General features: G+C 27.6%; 1 protein-coding gene across 1 annotated transcript; it reads left to right on the plus strand.

Moving 5' to 3' along the window:
- Nucleotides 1-12898: 12898 nt before the first annotated feature.
- LOC114418492 (F-box protein PP2-A13-like) lies at nt 12899-16318 on the plus strand. The gene is made up of 3 exons (XM_028383858.1): nt 12899-14018; nt 14531-14649; nt 15552-16318. Exons 1-3 carry the CDS (start codon nt 13704-13706, stop codon nt 15961-15963), a joined length of 846 nt encoding a protein of 281 aa, XP_028239659.1. The 5' UTR covers nt 12899-13703; the 3' UTR covers nt 15964-16318.

Raw genomic sequence — 16318 nt, forward strand, 5'->3', positions numbered from 1 at the left:
CCCCACTATAAATATCTGCTCCTCCCTCTCTCCTTTTCTTTCTCTTTCTTCTTCTATCTGTCCCCTTATCTTCCTCCCTTTTGTCTTTTCATTTAACATGAATAAACAAATATCCATGTTGTTGGTTTGTTAAAATATCTTTTAATTATTGGACAATGATGTATGGGTAGCATTATAATATATGTGGCACTTGTAAAAAATATATTTTTGTTTCTGTTAAATAATCAAAATATACATTTTATCCTTATAAAAAAAATCATTTTTTATCTTCATAAAATTAAAAAAAAAAAATTATCTCAAATTAGGTTTGATTGACTCTTGTATCTATGTGTCACTTTCATTCATACTTGTCACTTCCTCATTTGCTTCATCATTTGTTACAATTTCTGTGGTTAATCTCCCCTCCCACAAATTAAAAAAAGTCGCAATTTTTAAACCTTTTTTTCCAACCTTATTCGTCTTCCGACGACTATGTTTTCCGACGCTGACAACAACTCGTGGCGTCACATCGGGCACGATGCGCTAAGAGTCAAAGTGTTGTTTGACAGTGGAAGGAAGCTTAAAAAAATATTGTGTGTGTGGTTTAAGAAGGAAGAAAGTGGTTAAAAAAAATATTGGTTAAAATAATAAAATTTATACTAGCACTTAATTAGAACACTAAAAATTATATTAATAATGCAATATAATATTTCAAAATAAGTTTTTCTTTTGGAAAGGTCCAAATTATTAAAAAGATATAAATGTAATTTATACAAGGCATAGATTAATCTTTGTGATATTAAAGAAAAAATTATTAGAAAAAAAAGGCAAATTGAACAATTCTTTTGGACCAAACATTGATACCAAATATTTAATAACTTTGTTGATACTATTAGTGAAATTTTTTTCTCAATTATATTTTTTTCATTCAAAAATTTGAATTTGATATTTTATTTTAAAAAATTAAACCTAATTTTACTTGGAACAACATGTTAAAAAATTGGATAGTTTGCATAGTGTTCTAGATTCAAATATTATTGTCAATTAATAATGCGCCTCCATGTACTATTCATTCTATCGTTAAGTAAAGTAGTAATTTGATTCGTATATAAATAAAAATAATTAATTTTAAATTGATTAAGAAAAGTTATTTGATATCATTTAATTTTATTAATCACAAGTATAAAATAAAAGTTATTTTTAAAAGACCATTTATTGAACTTAACATCATAAATAAAAAAAAGTTATTGAAAATAGAATTAGAATTAAGTGAAAAATATTTGAGGAACGGTGATTTTATATATATATGAGTTCAGAATTAATATATTTACATATTGCTTACTACATATAAACAATATGGTATTTTCTACACGTAACAGGAAGGAGATGAGAAGCATTATACTACATACTCTATTATCCATTTAATCATGCAAGTAAAACCGACAAATCTAGTTGGCCATTAATGGATCATAAGCAAAACCATTCAGAGCTATAATAATGTTTTCCTTCAAAATGGATGTTACTGCTCTAAGACAAATTAACTAGGGATATGTCCATACGAGTGAGGTGGTAAGTGATAATGGCCCCAATTGGATATGAAAAAATGGAACTGACCCTACCTACCAAATTTTAACTTTTTCTCTTGTCTTCGTTTGCCAAGAAAATATTCTTGAGAGGAATGAATGGTGTCTAAACTTGGAGACATAATAGATGAATCGTGAGAATGGGTCAAGAATTAATCCCCATAAGTGCACATGGGACCTACGTGAATTTTATTCATTGATGATTACTAGATCATAGTCACGGGCTCATCAAATACAAGTTCCTACCTTAGGCAAGTGGGTAAATATTTTCCTTCCAGAAAGGATTCGATAATTGATAATTTGAAATAATGAACTTTCAGTCAGTACTACTAATTTATTTTATACAAAAAAATGTCGGATCGAAGCTTTTATTGGGGGAAGGTATATATGTATAGCAGGACCCCTAAGGGTTGCGTGGAGAGAGGGAATGCATATATTATATTGTCACAAATAAAAAATACTACCTTTCTTTCAAACAAAATAGGTGAATTTGGTGGAAAGAAAATTAATAGAATGCTAAAATAAAGTCTGAGATATTTCATAGTTAAGTTTATGTTTGGATTAAAGTTCAAAATATTATATGTGCCTTTCAATATAAATCAAACATATAAAAGCAAAAACAAGAGTAGCCATCCTTCGATAAAATTACTTTTGCTTCAAAAGTATTTTTTTACTTAAAAATCAAATATACACTTAGTTATTCCAAAATATAGATGGGAATTATTGTTATTATTATTTTTCATTTTGCTTCACTTTCTTGGTTTCTCTAACTATTAAGAGTGTGTTTGCATAGATGTTCAATTAAACGCAACCAATTTTCATCCAAAAGCTTCATTTTTTTTTTATATTTCGTGTTTTTTTTTATCTTAGAAAGCATGAAATGTCCATTGAACGCGATTATCCAAACACATTGTACAAGTTTTCTTCAGCTCTATTCAAAACAATGAATTTTGAAGTGTGTTCCAATGTTCTATACATGTAAATAATAGTTAATGGTTAAAACTTAGAAGTTAAAAGGGTCAATCTCCATTCTCCGAGATTTCTCTTATATATATATTTTTGGTCAACTACAAGATATTTGTTTACAGAACTAGTAGTATTTTCTAACTTGAGATTTTTGACAGGCTTGGTGCATAAACAATGAAAGTGGAAGCCCAACCCAACCGCACCGGCGTTTGGGCACATAGGTCAATATAATAGCACATGGTTGCATTGGTTGTTATTAGTAAATGTGTGAACTTCTGATCTTTATTAATATATTAAAACATTAGAAGAAAAAAAATTAAAACAGAAAAAAATGTATAGACAATACATGTTTGGATAAGTTTTTAGAAGTATTTCTAACAGAAAAATATAATAAGATGAGTTTCTTCATAAATTAAAATGAAATTTTTGTTAATTAATTATTTTGTAAAAAAAATCATATAATTTTTCTAAAAACTAAAAAAATATCTACAAATTAATTAATGATTAATTAATATAAAATTTATTTTTTATTTTTTCTTTCCTTAGAAGTATTTTTAGAGAAACTTAGCCAAACATATTTATTCTCCTTCAATTACAAACTATTGTTACATTGTATCCATTTTGCATGATCATAGAAGACCTTGTTTACTTTCTGAAACTTTATATTTTATTTCTCTACGCTTGTTAAAAAATCAATTTCCCATCTTGCATGATCATAGAAGACCTTGTTTTGGTCCCCAACTCCCACCCCCCTTTTCCTTGTTAGCTTTTAAATCAGTGCCAAAATATTGGCCCGATAATTTGGAATTGCTTTCATTTTTCTTATTTTTCTTGTTTCCTTACTTCTATTAAATCGAATTAGGCCACCTTGACTCTATATATTTTCTTTTTAAAAAACATAAAATACAGAAAAGGAATGGAAAAGAAAACATATAAAAATAATAAAGAAGAGAGAGGCAACACAAGCTTGCTATTCTGAGTACGATACAGGGTTCTTTCTCTTGGTCTCTTGTTTCTTTCCCATTCTTCTCATTCAAATTACAAAGAGTAACAGAGACATTGCATGCTGAGCGATGTTGCATGGTTTGGCAATTTCTCACCCACCTCCAACTAGGGAACCACGCCTCAACATCACAACATGCATGTGGAGGTACAATAACAAGATTTAGCAAAGTTATAAATTATAATTGGTAGATAACTTTAGTTTTTTTAAACATATTATCAAGAATTCAATTCATTTTTATTGAGAGAGATAAATACATCTCAATAATTTTTATGTCTCGGAAGAAATTAGTCTCCAATAAGATATCCTTGATGGAAAAAAAAATGCATGTACACAACTCAGACCAACTCAAACATAAACGTGCAACAAGGTTAGTCTATAATTATAAATTATAAATAATTGAAAAAGGATGAAAAGAAAGGGATGAAGAATTCCACATAGAACAGAGCCACTCCTCATCATTCTTTCCTCTTCATAAATCCTCTCCTTCGTACTATTTTACATCTTTTTCTTTTTTTACATATACTAGTTTACATCCTAATCTTATAAATATATAATAATTCCTTTCAGTATATTAAGTATTATAAACTCTAGTACTATTTTCGATTTCTACAAATAAAAAAAAAATCTTTCGATATGGAAAGTAACATTCTGAAAAAGAAAGAGAGGTCTTTCTGCTACGAACCATGTCTTCTTCTAAGCCCCAACACCATCATGGGTAGTTTGCTGAGCTTAGTCCGGTTTCTAGAACAAATCTGATTTTGTATTGGGCTTAAACCACTCCTTTGCACCATAGTCCAAATTATCGTTTCTAAATAACTAGCAAATTGAAAAGTTTAATTAAGCTTAATTTCTTTTGATAACGATAAATTAATAATTAATAAAAATATAAATAAGATTAATCCACACCCCAAATAAATAATTATACCGAAAATTTGTAGCATTACACAATCTTGTGTATATCTTATTTGCTTGATATTAAAGCACACACATAACTATATAATTTGTAATCATCACTACCATAATTTTTTGTTAAATTATTTGTCAATTTAAAAACTAAAATTTTTAAATATACAATTTTAATGATTTTATTTATTTTTATTACCATTAAAATAACCTTATGTAAATTAAGTTCATTTTAATAATATTCTTAATTTTATAAGATAAATGCTACAAATGCGTTCCGTATCACACTTCCTTAAACACGTCCTTAGTTATTGGGATACATCACCCAATTTTTAAAATCTCCTACTTTGTAACTAGTTCTCCCTCTTTATTTTATTGTTATTAAATAAAATCAACATTTTAATTTTTTTTAGCAAGCAAATTTTTTTAGAAGTTTCTTTAAAGTAATAAAATAAATGAAAACTGACATATAACTTCTACTTTATTAAGTTGCGATTTTTAACTTTAACTTAATATTACTTTTAAGTAAAAAGAAAAAAGTTATTTTAGTTGTAGATAACCTCTACAAATCGAATTGAAGATCGTCCTATCAATAGTTGATTCAAAGTCTATTTTATTGTTCTTCGGTAGCCTAAAGGACATTAATATTGGATTCACATTTATAATTTGTTTCTGCTATTGCATATTTGTTTCCCCATATTGCAGGAGGAACATCTCTTCATCAACCGTTAGAGTGTACACATCATCAACTAGAGTAATTGGACATTGGCCAAATTAGATGCCGAATTCAAGGTTAGTGGGTTGACAAGCTAACCCGCCATGTTTGAAGAAAATTAAACTAAATTTAAATTATATTAAAATTGTTATATTATATCTAAAAAAATCAATTTTCAAACCATAAGTTTTAAAAGAAAAGAAAATTAAATGCATATTTTAACAAGTGACCTTATATCTTGACAAATAAAATAGGTAGTAAGATACAAGATATAAAAAATAATGAGAATGTGACTATACAAATACAATAAATATATTAAATGATGTATAAACCCAATAATAATAAGATATAATTTCAAGCTTAACATTAATATTAACTAGAAGAGTAAAAAAGGAAAATTCATGTTATATTAATATTAATATAGTTTCAATACAATGACTTGAATAGAGTATAATTGTGCTCATACATGATTGTTATACAAAAACAAAATGCTCTATGACTTATACACTATTGGAAGGAGTAATAACTTTTATATGCGTCTATTTACATTGTTCATAGAAAAAAGTAAACATTGTTTATCTAAATCTATTGTAGGACGATAAAAAGTGTATGTAATTGACAAATTATTTTAGTTATTTTGTCATATAAATTATAACATAATTAGTTGATTATTTTAAGTTATCAACTTATTTTACAACTAATTATAATAGTGATAGAGATAAAAAAAATATAACACATACATATACCACGGGTCAACCCGCTCGTCCGTGTCTCGATAGGTTGGTGGGTTATGCAAGACAGGACAAAACAGACTGGTGGACTCAAATATTCACCCCGTCTTGTTGAATTTATGACAGGCTAGTCCATCAAGCTTGCCCTGTCTTACCATCCTTACTTGGTAGTTGACATTGACCCAAACCATGAAAGATACACAACTCCCGTAGTCTTTTAGTTTTAGGTTGACAATTTTCCATATTCTCAATCAAAAGAAAAATATTGAAATCAATGTCTAATTTTAACTCTAATATGAGTACTCTAATCGATAATAGAAAAGTAGATCAAACATATTCTAACATTATGTTTGGATAAGAGTTGAAATAGGAAAGCAAGAATAGAAATTGAGACAAATTTAAGATTATTTGGATTAATGAAATTATGAAAGAATACAATGAAATAATTTCTTTTTACTTGTTTGGTAAGATTGAAAAGTGAAAGAAAATAAATATGAAAAATATGAAAAAGATAAATTTATCCTACATAATAATAATACTAATAAAAGAGATCAACACTTAATTGATAGGAATTATAAAACATAAAAAACTTTCCCATAATTATAAGTAATAAATTTTATAACATAAAAATTGATATTAAAACAATAGAATGAAATTTTGTTTATAATGAACAAATAAAGAAAAAAATATACACCCTAAAAAATAAGTTTCATAACAATGTCAATCTAAATAAAATAGATTTCTCATGAAAAAGATTTGATTAAGCATGATCTCTTTGATATAGACAAAGAAGAATCAAACTCAATTTTCTTAAAAATAGAGAAATTAGAATCAAGGCAAAATGATAGGGATCAACCCCTATTCTTGCATTTTTGTATAAAAAATCTTACCATTTTTGAAGTAGCTAAAATTATATCTTTTTTTATTTTAATTCAAGAGTTCTTGTATGTTTCCACCTGTTTGTTTTTATTCTATTTACCTAGGAAACATAATATTGAAAATATAGAACAAAAGGTGATTATCCGTATTGAGTTTTGTTGGAAAATTTTGGTTCTATTTCACATTATAAGTGAAGAGAAATACAATTAGGTGTCACTCACAAAAAAAATAATCATTTATGTTCTCATTTGAGGCTCATCTAAACGATTGAAATAAAATCTATCTTCTCTCAAATTTACTCTCTTCCATTTCAATCCTCACTAAATAAATGCATCCTAATAGAGCATAAGTTTAGGAATTCAAAATGAAATTGGTATCAATGGTTGTGTATGACTCAGCTATGTATATAGATAATGATCAATCATGCGCTTAATTTTATGATTAAGCATTGATTCTTACGTGTGTGGCACCTCATGAGCACATTACATACAACTGGAGAAAAATTGTTAATATTTTTTTGTATCTTCTTCTTTGTTCTTGCCGTATTAAATACTAATATATTAATATGCTTATCAAGCAATTTCTGTCTCATATTTTAATTAAAAGCAATTCTCTTTTATTGGTTTTTGTTCATGGCTTCGGGTTTGTGTATCGAGGAAAATGATTTTAAGGACGACAGTGACACACGTGCTAACTAGATACGAAGTAAAAGAGCCCCTTTAATAATAATATATTGAGCTTTCCTTTATCTTTTTAACTACCCATGTTTATGTTTGCATAATTAAAACTTACAATAAATAATTATTTTTACATATATATAAATTATATTCTAATTAAAAATTATAGCAACTAAATATTTTTAACATGTATATGCTAAATAATTTATAGTGTTATATAATATTTTTTATTATTAATGATTTTTAATAAATTATTGAAATTCAATTTTAAAATAAAGGTGAAAAAATAAATTGAAACCGAGAATCAGTTAAAAAAAATAAACATATAAAGATAAGAAAATAATTTAAGAAGGTTGAAAAAGAAATTTTTACCTAATTATCAAAATAAATTAAATTAAAATTGAAATTGAAAATTATAAAATATAAAAAAGAATAATTAAATACAATATATATATATATATATATATATATATATATATATATATATATATATATATATATATAATTGGAATAAAACATTTAATTAAATAAGAATGAAAATAACTACTGAAACATCTTATTTTAAAATAACTCTTTAAGATATTCTCATTTAAAAAAACATTTAACAACACTTTCATTAAAAAATCTAAATTGGAGACACATAAAGCATCAACACTTTCGATCAAAGTTAATATTTATTTTACATCATCAATAAATATTTAATTACATAAATAAATTCAAATATAAATTATTTTCCCTCTAAAATTAGTGTCTAAAATTGATTCTTAAACAAACAACTATTCATTTTTTTATTATGTTCTTACTTAAATAAATTATTCATAATTTTCTTCTACCTCAATAAATTTTATTTTTCTTTTATACATCAATATGTATATCTCAATATTTTAAAATAAAAATAATATATAAAATAGTACATAAGGATGATTTTTTTTTTTAATTTTGAAAGCAAGTAGAACTTTTTTTATTTAATTTATAGAGATTAACATTTTACATGATGTCATGTTAATATCTAAATTATTATGATAAAAAATTATTTTTTATGAGAATATGAAAATAAAAATATAGCACATACTATTATATACAATACAAAATCCAATTAAAAAAAATTAAAATTGTTAACTCTGTGCAATGCCCAAGTCAAAATCTAGTTCTCATTTAAAAAAAAAACATTTAACGACACTTTCTTTCAAAAATCTAAATTAGAGACACATAAAGCATCTTTGCATAACATAATAAATAAATTACGCTCGATCTGCGCATAATTAAGTTAGTTGGCTCTATGATTGATTCTATCTAGGAAATCTAGAAAATGTCAACAAAAACCTAGTATTTGGATAAGAACTAGATTTCTTTATTCCAATAGATAAGAATGAAGTCAGCCAACATTAGAAAAGTTATTAAATATGTATTGTTTCGATAATTAAAGTACTATCAATTATGTTTGAACAAGTATTTGACAATTGACAAAACTTGAAATGGGAGTATAAAAATTCAAACGTAGCATTCCATCTTGCCTGCTTAGCCCACGGTATTTTCGAATAATCAATTTACACTCAGTGTACCTACACAAAATATAAAATAATTTCATATACACTTTATCAAATAAGTGCATTCTACTTTATTTTCTATAAAATAAAAGTTGAGGAAATGTATTTGCAGCACTTCATGCTTTCAATATCCCCCCAAAATATCAGCATGAATTTGTGTTGTTTACTGAAATTATTGTGTAATCCGAGATCATGATATATATTAGTTGTGGCTCCGACTAATGAGCTTACAACATGTGATTTTAAGGAGAGATTCTAACTTATTGCTGATAAACGTATCTGAAATTTAAAAATAAGATAATCAATTAACCAAAAATCACGTTTAATTAGATCGTAAGAGATTAATATTCGAAAATAACTGCCAAATTCTTATCACCAATCTTGCACAACAACGAAAAAGATAACGCGCGCCTTCTGCCATTGTTGTACCAATAGAAAAATGCAAAACTGCTCCCCCATTGTTGTACACAGACGTGCTAACATCGTTTCGCTTCCATACATAAATTATTGGATTCCCAACCGTTCTAAAGCTCCATTCTTGCTGGTCACTAGATTTTAGAATCTTATGCTTACTATCAATGTAACTTAATTTTTAAGAGATGAATGAAACAAATGTGCTGCATTGAATTCCATATATGTTTTGTTATAGATTTCTTAGGAACTCTTAGGTTTATCATTGCTTAATCAAAATGAAGATTAAGCTCTCAAGTCGCGATGGAGGTATTGATAGTCAATTGTCGTATATAAAATTGAGAGAAGACAACAACACACTACGAATTTATAGAATTTAATGTGGGAGGAATTCCTTGATGAATAGTGAGTTTCTCAAAAACTTGAATCACATGTTGACGAGATCATCCACTGGGACTTTGCGTTTTTCTAGGTACAACAATGGTAGAGAACGTTATGTTTTTTTTAACTTTTATTTATGAAACCGAGGGTGTTATGGTTTCACTGTGCAGGATTTGTGATTACAATTTGATAGTTATTATTGATGAATTAATTAACGTGATTTGCAATTAATTGATTATCTTATTTTTAAAATTTCAGATTTTCTCATTCACAGATAATAAATACCTCTCCTTCAGATCACATGTCACATATTCATTGGTGACAACTGATGTGATAATTCCCAACCACACTATAATTTTTCGTGGTTTACATCTTACACAGGCAAGTGAGTGGCAACATGTATACATGAAGAGGTTGATGCATTCGATTTTTTAAAGCACTCACTATCCACAAGTTTGACTTGTCATTGCGCAAATTCAAATGATGATAGCGAGTAATAGTTTAATCCATTTTGTTATGGTAAGTTTGGTCCATTCTTAAGCTTATACAATAAATGCCTTTTGTGTATGCCCCAATCTTTTTTTTCTTTTCTTTTCAGTGCAGCAAATGAGAACCAAATCTAAGATGTTACCCTACTAAAACTTTTACTACTTAGTCGATATTAATGAGTCTTGATGTTTACTCTTTTTAAATAAGAACAAATAATTAAAATAACCCAAAATTTTAAATTCACTTTTAATAACAAATTATTAAATACAATTTTGATCCTCCTATTTTATTTATTCTGTGATTTTGGTCTATCTATTTTAAAAAAAAACATTCATTCTTCCTATTTTTTAAATTTCATAATTTTAGTACTTCTATTTCAAAATAGAAATATTTGATCATTATTTTTAAAAATCTATAATTTTGATTCAATCAACAATTTTGTTTATGTTTTATTTATTTTATTTTTATATTTTATTTAATTAAATTATTTCTTGATAATACTTTAAAGGAATATGTTATATTTATGATTTAATTAGATTAAAATAAAAAATAAAACATAAGAAAAATTTAAAATAAGAGAACAATAGAAGAAAAATGATTAATTTTCTATTTTAAAGGACCAATATTACATATTTTTTAAAAAATAAAAATCAAATATCTCTATTTTAAAATAAGAGAATAAAAATTGTTAATTTTTTAAAATAGAAAAAAAAATTCTTTATTTTAAAATAGAGGAAATGAAATTATGGATTGAGTAAAATAAGACAAAAAAAATTGTAATTAATCCAAATTAAAACTATAGAGTACATTCCAAGATCTAAATACATGGTAGGTTATTTTTCTTTCTAGAAATACAGTGTTTTTTTTTCTAGTGGTATAAAAAAAAAAGGAATATTAAAAGCTTCTAAGAAAAGTAACACCAACTATATCCGCTCTAGGAACAATACAAATAAAACTCAAAAAAATAAATTGTGGATTATTTAAACAATAAAAATACATTGTGGATATACATGCCGTGTTCCAATCCCCAACTCATCTCTTTCGCGTATCCAATTGCATTGATACCATTTATACATTGTATCCGGTATATAATATGTTTATGTGCCGTATTCCAATCCTCCACTCCACTCCTTCACATCTAACTCTAAAAATTCAACTTCAACCTTCAATATTGCTTTTAGCAGGCAAATTCGACATCATGAAAAAAAATACAAAATTAATACACATAATTTAATTAACAACAAAGTTTAACATGCTAAATATCTTAGTTCTTTCTTTAGTTATGTTAACAAATGTTTGATTTTCTAATTGTATTTAAGAAAAATACTTTATTGGAAGAGATAAATCTCACTTCAATAATTTTTATGTCATTAGTCTTATGACTTTTGATTATAGGATATAAAAAAAGAAGATACACATAGTTTTTATAATTAAGATAAAATAATATAAAAATAAATAAATTAATAAGTGTAGTAACACATGTTAACTAAACTCTTTAAAAATGATTTATAATTTTTCATTAGATTTTAAGATTCTTTTTTCCCTAATGAATCAGAGGATTAAGATAAAAAAATATCTATAATTAAGTATATTTTAAAAAATAAGTATAAATTATGTGAGTAATTTATAAGTATATAGAAAATAAAAATATAAAGATAAATTATATAATAAAAAATTTATATAGGTTAAATTAACCTGTAAGTTCCTGTATTATTGTAAATTTTTTAATTATGTTTCTATACTTTATCTATTTTTAATTGAGTCTCTATAAGAATTAATCAATGTATTAGGGATGAAGTTATGGTCTTCAAAATACAAAATTCACATTTTGGAATTGAGTTGCAGTTTGAAAGATAATGAAAGAGTTGAACATGAAAAACAAGACGTGTTGAGGCGTGTTAGATAATTCCATATACAACAACTAGATCACTGACAAAATAATACTTAACATCTATGTGTATATATGATGAAATATTCTGTTAAATTTAATAAATTTCATTAATAAATTAATATACAGATCTAATTACAAATTTAAAATTAATATAAGAGTTCAATTAAAAAAAATATAAAGTATAAAGATTTACGAACTAGTTTTAACCCCTCCACACACATATATATATATATATATATATAATTTAGATTAGTTTGAATCAATTTTTAAAATTAAATTAAAATAAAATGAAACTCAATCATAATTTTTAGTTATTTCAATTTTCAATTTATTATATTTTTAGGCAAAATAAAATATAGAACAAACACCTTATTTTCTTAATTAAGATATTTAATTTTTCTATTTTCTTAAATTTATGATTTTAAATTTTCATATTTTAATTGAAATATCTAGTCTTTCACATAAATTAAGAATTTAGTTTCTTTTTTTTATTTAAAATATTTTTAAAAAATATACAAGATTTTTAACGTTAGTTAATACGTATCTATTTAATGGTCATGTATTAAATGTAATTGCTAATAAATTTATTTTGTAAAAAGAATTAAAAATGATAGGAAGAAAAAAACCACAAATTTAATAAAAATAAGAGGATTAAAATTATGTTTTAGTTTTTTTATTTTATTCTTTTTTTAGAAAATTATAAATATCTCATTGAGAATACAAACAAATTAAACAACATGACGCGCTGGTTAGAAAGAGAAGCGCGTAAGAGGGGAGCGAGACTACCATACTGACAACTCCGTGACAGTCCAGAATAATCCCTTGTAGTACTGGATAAGAACCATCAACCTCGTATTCCGATCGTCATACAGTTCATGCATCTCAACATTCTCAGCGATCTGAGTTCACCTGCGACCAAAACGGCTTGTCTCTTATTAGAGCAATCCACGTTCGCTCCTCGCATGTTGATGTCGTTTTCGCACCCGATCTCCTTTAAACGACTCCTGGGACTCCCCAAACACGCGTGGTGAAAAGCCTCCTCCATGAAAAAAAATCCCGAAAGAAAGAGACATCCCTGACGATCTGGTCTTAGCTTCTCACGTCTCCTTCAAAATCTCATGTATTTGACTTCTATCGCTGTTCTCTTCACTTTTCCCTCTCTAGCTCTTTCTCAGAAAATCGACAAATTCAGATTCAAACTCAAGTTCTGAGGCTGATTCAGATTCTGGGTGTGTGGAATTCGTAAATTCAGGTTCAAGATCAAGTTTTTAGTTCAATTCATATTCTGGGTGTGTGAAATTGGGGAGAAAAGAATTCAACTTTGGGGAGGGGGGGGGGGGGGGTGCAAAGTGGTTTAATTTGATTAGGTGTGTGTTAATATGGGTGCTAGTTTTTCGATTCTGGTGTGTGGAATTGAAAAGTTCAGGTTCCATATCAAGTTTTGAGTTCAGTTCATATTCTGGGGGTGTGGAATTTAGAGAAAGGAATTCAACTTTGGGGGGTGCAAAGGGGTTTACTTTGGTTTGGTGTGTGTTAAGTGTCAACATGGGTGCTAGTTTTTCCTCTTGTGTTTGTGATGGTGATGCTACCCCTTCGAGGCCAAGGCTTGGGGACATACCCGAGAGTTGTGTGGCATTGGTGTTGATGTATTTGGACCCACCGGATATTTGCAAGCTTGCACGATTGAACAGGGCGTTTCGCGATGCTTCGGTGGCGGATTTCATTTGGGAATCGAAGTTGCCTTCGAATTATAAGTTCATTGTGGAGAAAGCTTTGAAGGATGCCTCTGTGGAAGAATTGGGGAAGAGGGATATTTATGCCAGACTCTGCAGGCCTAATTCGTTTGACAATGGGACCAAGGTGAGTAGTTAGTCGTTACCTTTGCCCATTAACTTAGATGCAGTTCTATCAGTGCTTTTGATGTTGTTTACTTATCACAATGGGAGTTTGACTTTGATAATCTATGTTGATCTTTAAAGCAAACCTTTATTATGCTGATAATTAGGCGAAACTTCAATTTTAGAGTCAATTTGGATAAATTTCTCCACAAACACTTTTAGGAGAATAAAATAAGAAGGAAAAATGAAATTAGCTTCTCTAAATTGAAATTAACCGCATAAGCTAATTTATAGAAGCTCTCATTAACTTCTCCAAAAACTTATTTTTAATTTATAGAGAAGTTCATTATATTTTTTTTTGTTATTTTCTTCTCCTATAAGTGCTTATAGAAAATTTTATCCAAACATACCAATTGAAAACAACATAAAAAACACTTATAGTACTACAACTAAGTTGTCCTTTTTTATACTCTTCTTCATATATACTTTTCAAGTGCTTGGTGTTTACTTATCAAAAATGTTACGTTGGTCTAGGAAATTTGGCTGGATAAGAGGACAGGTGGGGTGTGTTTGGCGATTTCTTCCCAAGCTTTGAGGATTACAGGGATAGATGATCGGAGATATTGGAGTCGCATTTCAACTGAAGAGTCAAGGTGAGATTATTGTAGGTGAAACTATGTTGCTCTGGACAATAAGTAATAATATGTAGAACTGGCCTATGCTTGACTTTGTTTTATTGTGTTTTCATCTTCATGGGTTGAAAATTGAAATACAAAATATTTTTTTTGCTGGATTTTTATTTTTGAGCCCTTTTGTGGATTAAGGCCACTCATTTTTCACCTTGTGGCTTTGTTATTTAACTTAATTATAAAGCTCGAAGATTGAATTTTCCATACTTTTCCAAATCCATTTTACTAATATTCAAGGTTATCTAATACTAAATTTCTTATGTAAGGCACTAAATGAGTTTAGTTATCAGTGAATTATTCAAACTTGGTATATTGAATGTTCATTTAAGTTCATTTGTAGTTAAGTTTGATTATTTAAAAGAATCAAACTTAAGATTTGTAGGTTTTACCTTAACAGTGTGTGAATAACTGGTATATACATGTTTAACTTGGACAATTTCAATTTACTTTTTATATTTACTTAAAAAAACTGTAACCTTTTTTATTATCTTCTTATATATATATACAATTTATTTAATGTCAATTTTCAAGAGTCACACTTTAAATGAATGACTGCAATTTTTTTTTAAAAAATTGTCATTTTTATCATCTGTGATTTGATCTCCAATCTTAATCATTTTTAAGAATACAAAACTATATTTTATCTCAGTTTCACTTTGCCTTCTAGCTTGACATTGATACCAATTTAGTCATGGTTGCATGTATGTTCTTAGTTCTTACTCCATTAGTTTTTCTAGTGGCTCCTCAATTTTAAGTTTTAGCCACCTTCTGCTAGAACACATGAAATTAGGCACTTTAAAATTGGATGACCCCTGTTTTTCTATATGAGGAAACCTGATGTATTATACTATTTTTGTTCATAACAGATTCCACACAGTTGCTTATCTTCAACAAATTTGGTGGCTTGAAGTGGAAGGAGATGTTGATTTTCAATTTCCTCCTGGGTCATACAATGTGTTCTTTAGACTCCAGCTTGGCCGGTCATCCAAGAGATTGGGTCGACGAGTTTGTAAGACGGACGACGTTCATGGCTGGGATATAAAACCTGTAAAATTTCAGCTAACAACTTCTGATGGTCAGCATGCTGTATCCCAAAGTCATTTGGATAATCCAGGGAACTGGATTCTCTACCATGCAGGAAACTTTGTTTCCAAGAATCCTAATGATCTGATGAAGATCAAAATTTCATTGACTCAAATTGATTGTACGCACACCAAAGGCGGTTTGTGTGTAGATTCTGTATTTATATGCAATAGCGATGTAAAAAAAGAGGTGTAGGCTGTTTTTGTAGGAAGGGAATCTGTATAGTGGAAATGAGTCTGAGGCACCTGAGTTGACTTTTGTCATTTGGGTTACAGGGAGTTAAGTAGAGGTGATTATTCCAAATATGCCCCAACAACACTTCCCTTTAGATTTTTTTTTTTTTTTGTTTCTGTGATATTCATAGTCCCTTTAGATGTTTTGTTTCTTCAACAGGACAATGTTTTAATAGGTTGAACAAATTTCTTACCCCCTTTTTGGGGCATAGTATATGTGTGATTTGTGTATATTTCCTCTTTTGTTGGTACTGGGAATTGAATTGATTGATGTTGTTTTCTCAAAGAATAAAGCGGTTCATGTGTTGTAATTTTAG

This window comes from Glycine soja, chromosome 7 (genome assembly GCF_004193775.1).
Source record: "Glycine soja cultivar W05 chromosome 7, ASM419377v2, whole genome shotgun sequence".
Classification (NCBI taxonomy): Eukaryota; Viridiplantae; Streptophyta; class Magnoliopsida; order Fabales; family Fabaceae; genus Glycine; species Glycine soja.

Bases quoted from the DNA above. Each gene is read 5' to 3' on its own strand.
- LOC114418492 (XM_028383858.1), top strand. From the start codon at position 13,704: ATGGGTGCTAGTTTTTCCTCTTGTGTTTGTGATGGTGATGCTACCCCT. The intron at 14,019-14,530 runs GTGAGTAGTTAG...ACGTTGGTCTAG, and splicing joins CGTTTGACAATGGGACCAAG to GAAATTTGGCTGGATAAGAG. The intron at 14,650-15,551 runs GTGAGATTATTG...TGTTCATAACAG, and splicing joins ATTTCAACTGAAGAGTCAAG to ATTCCACACAGTTGCTTATC.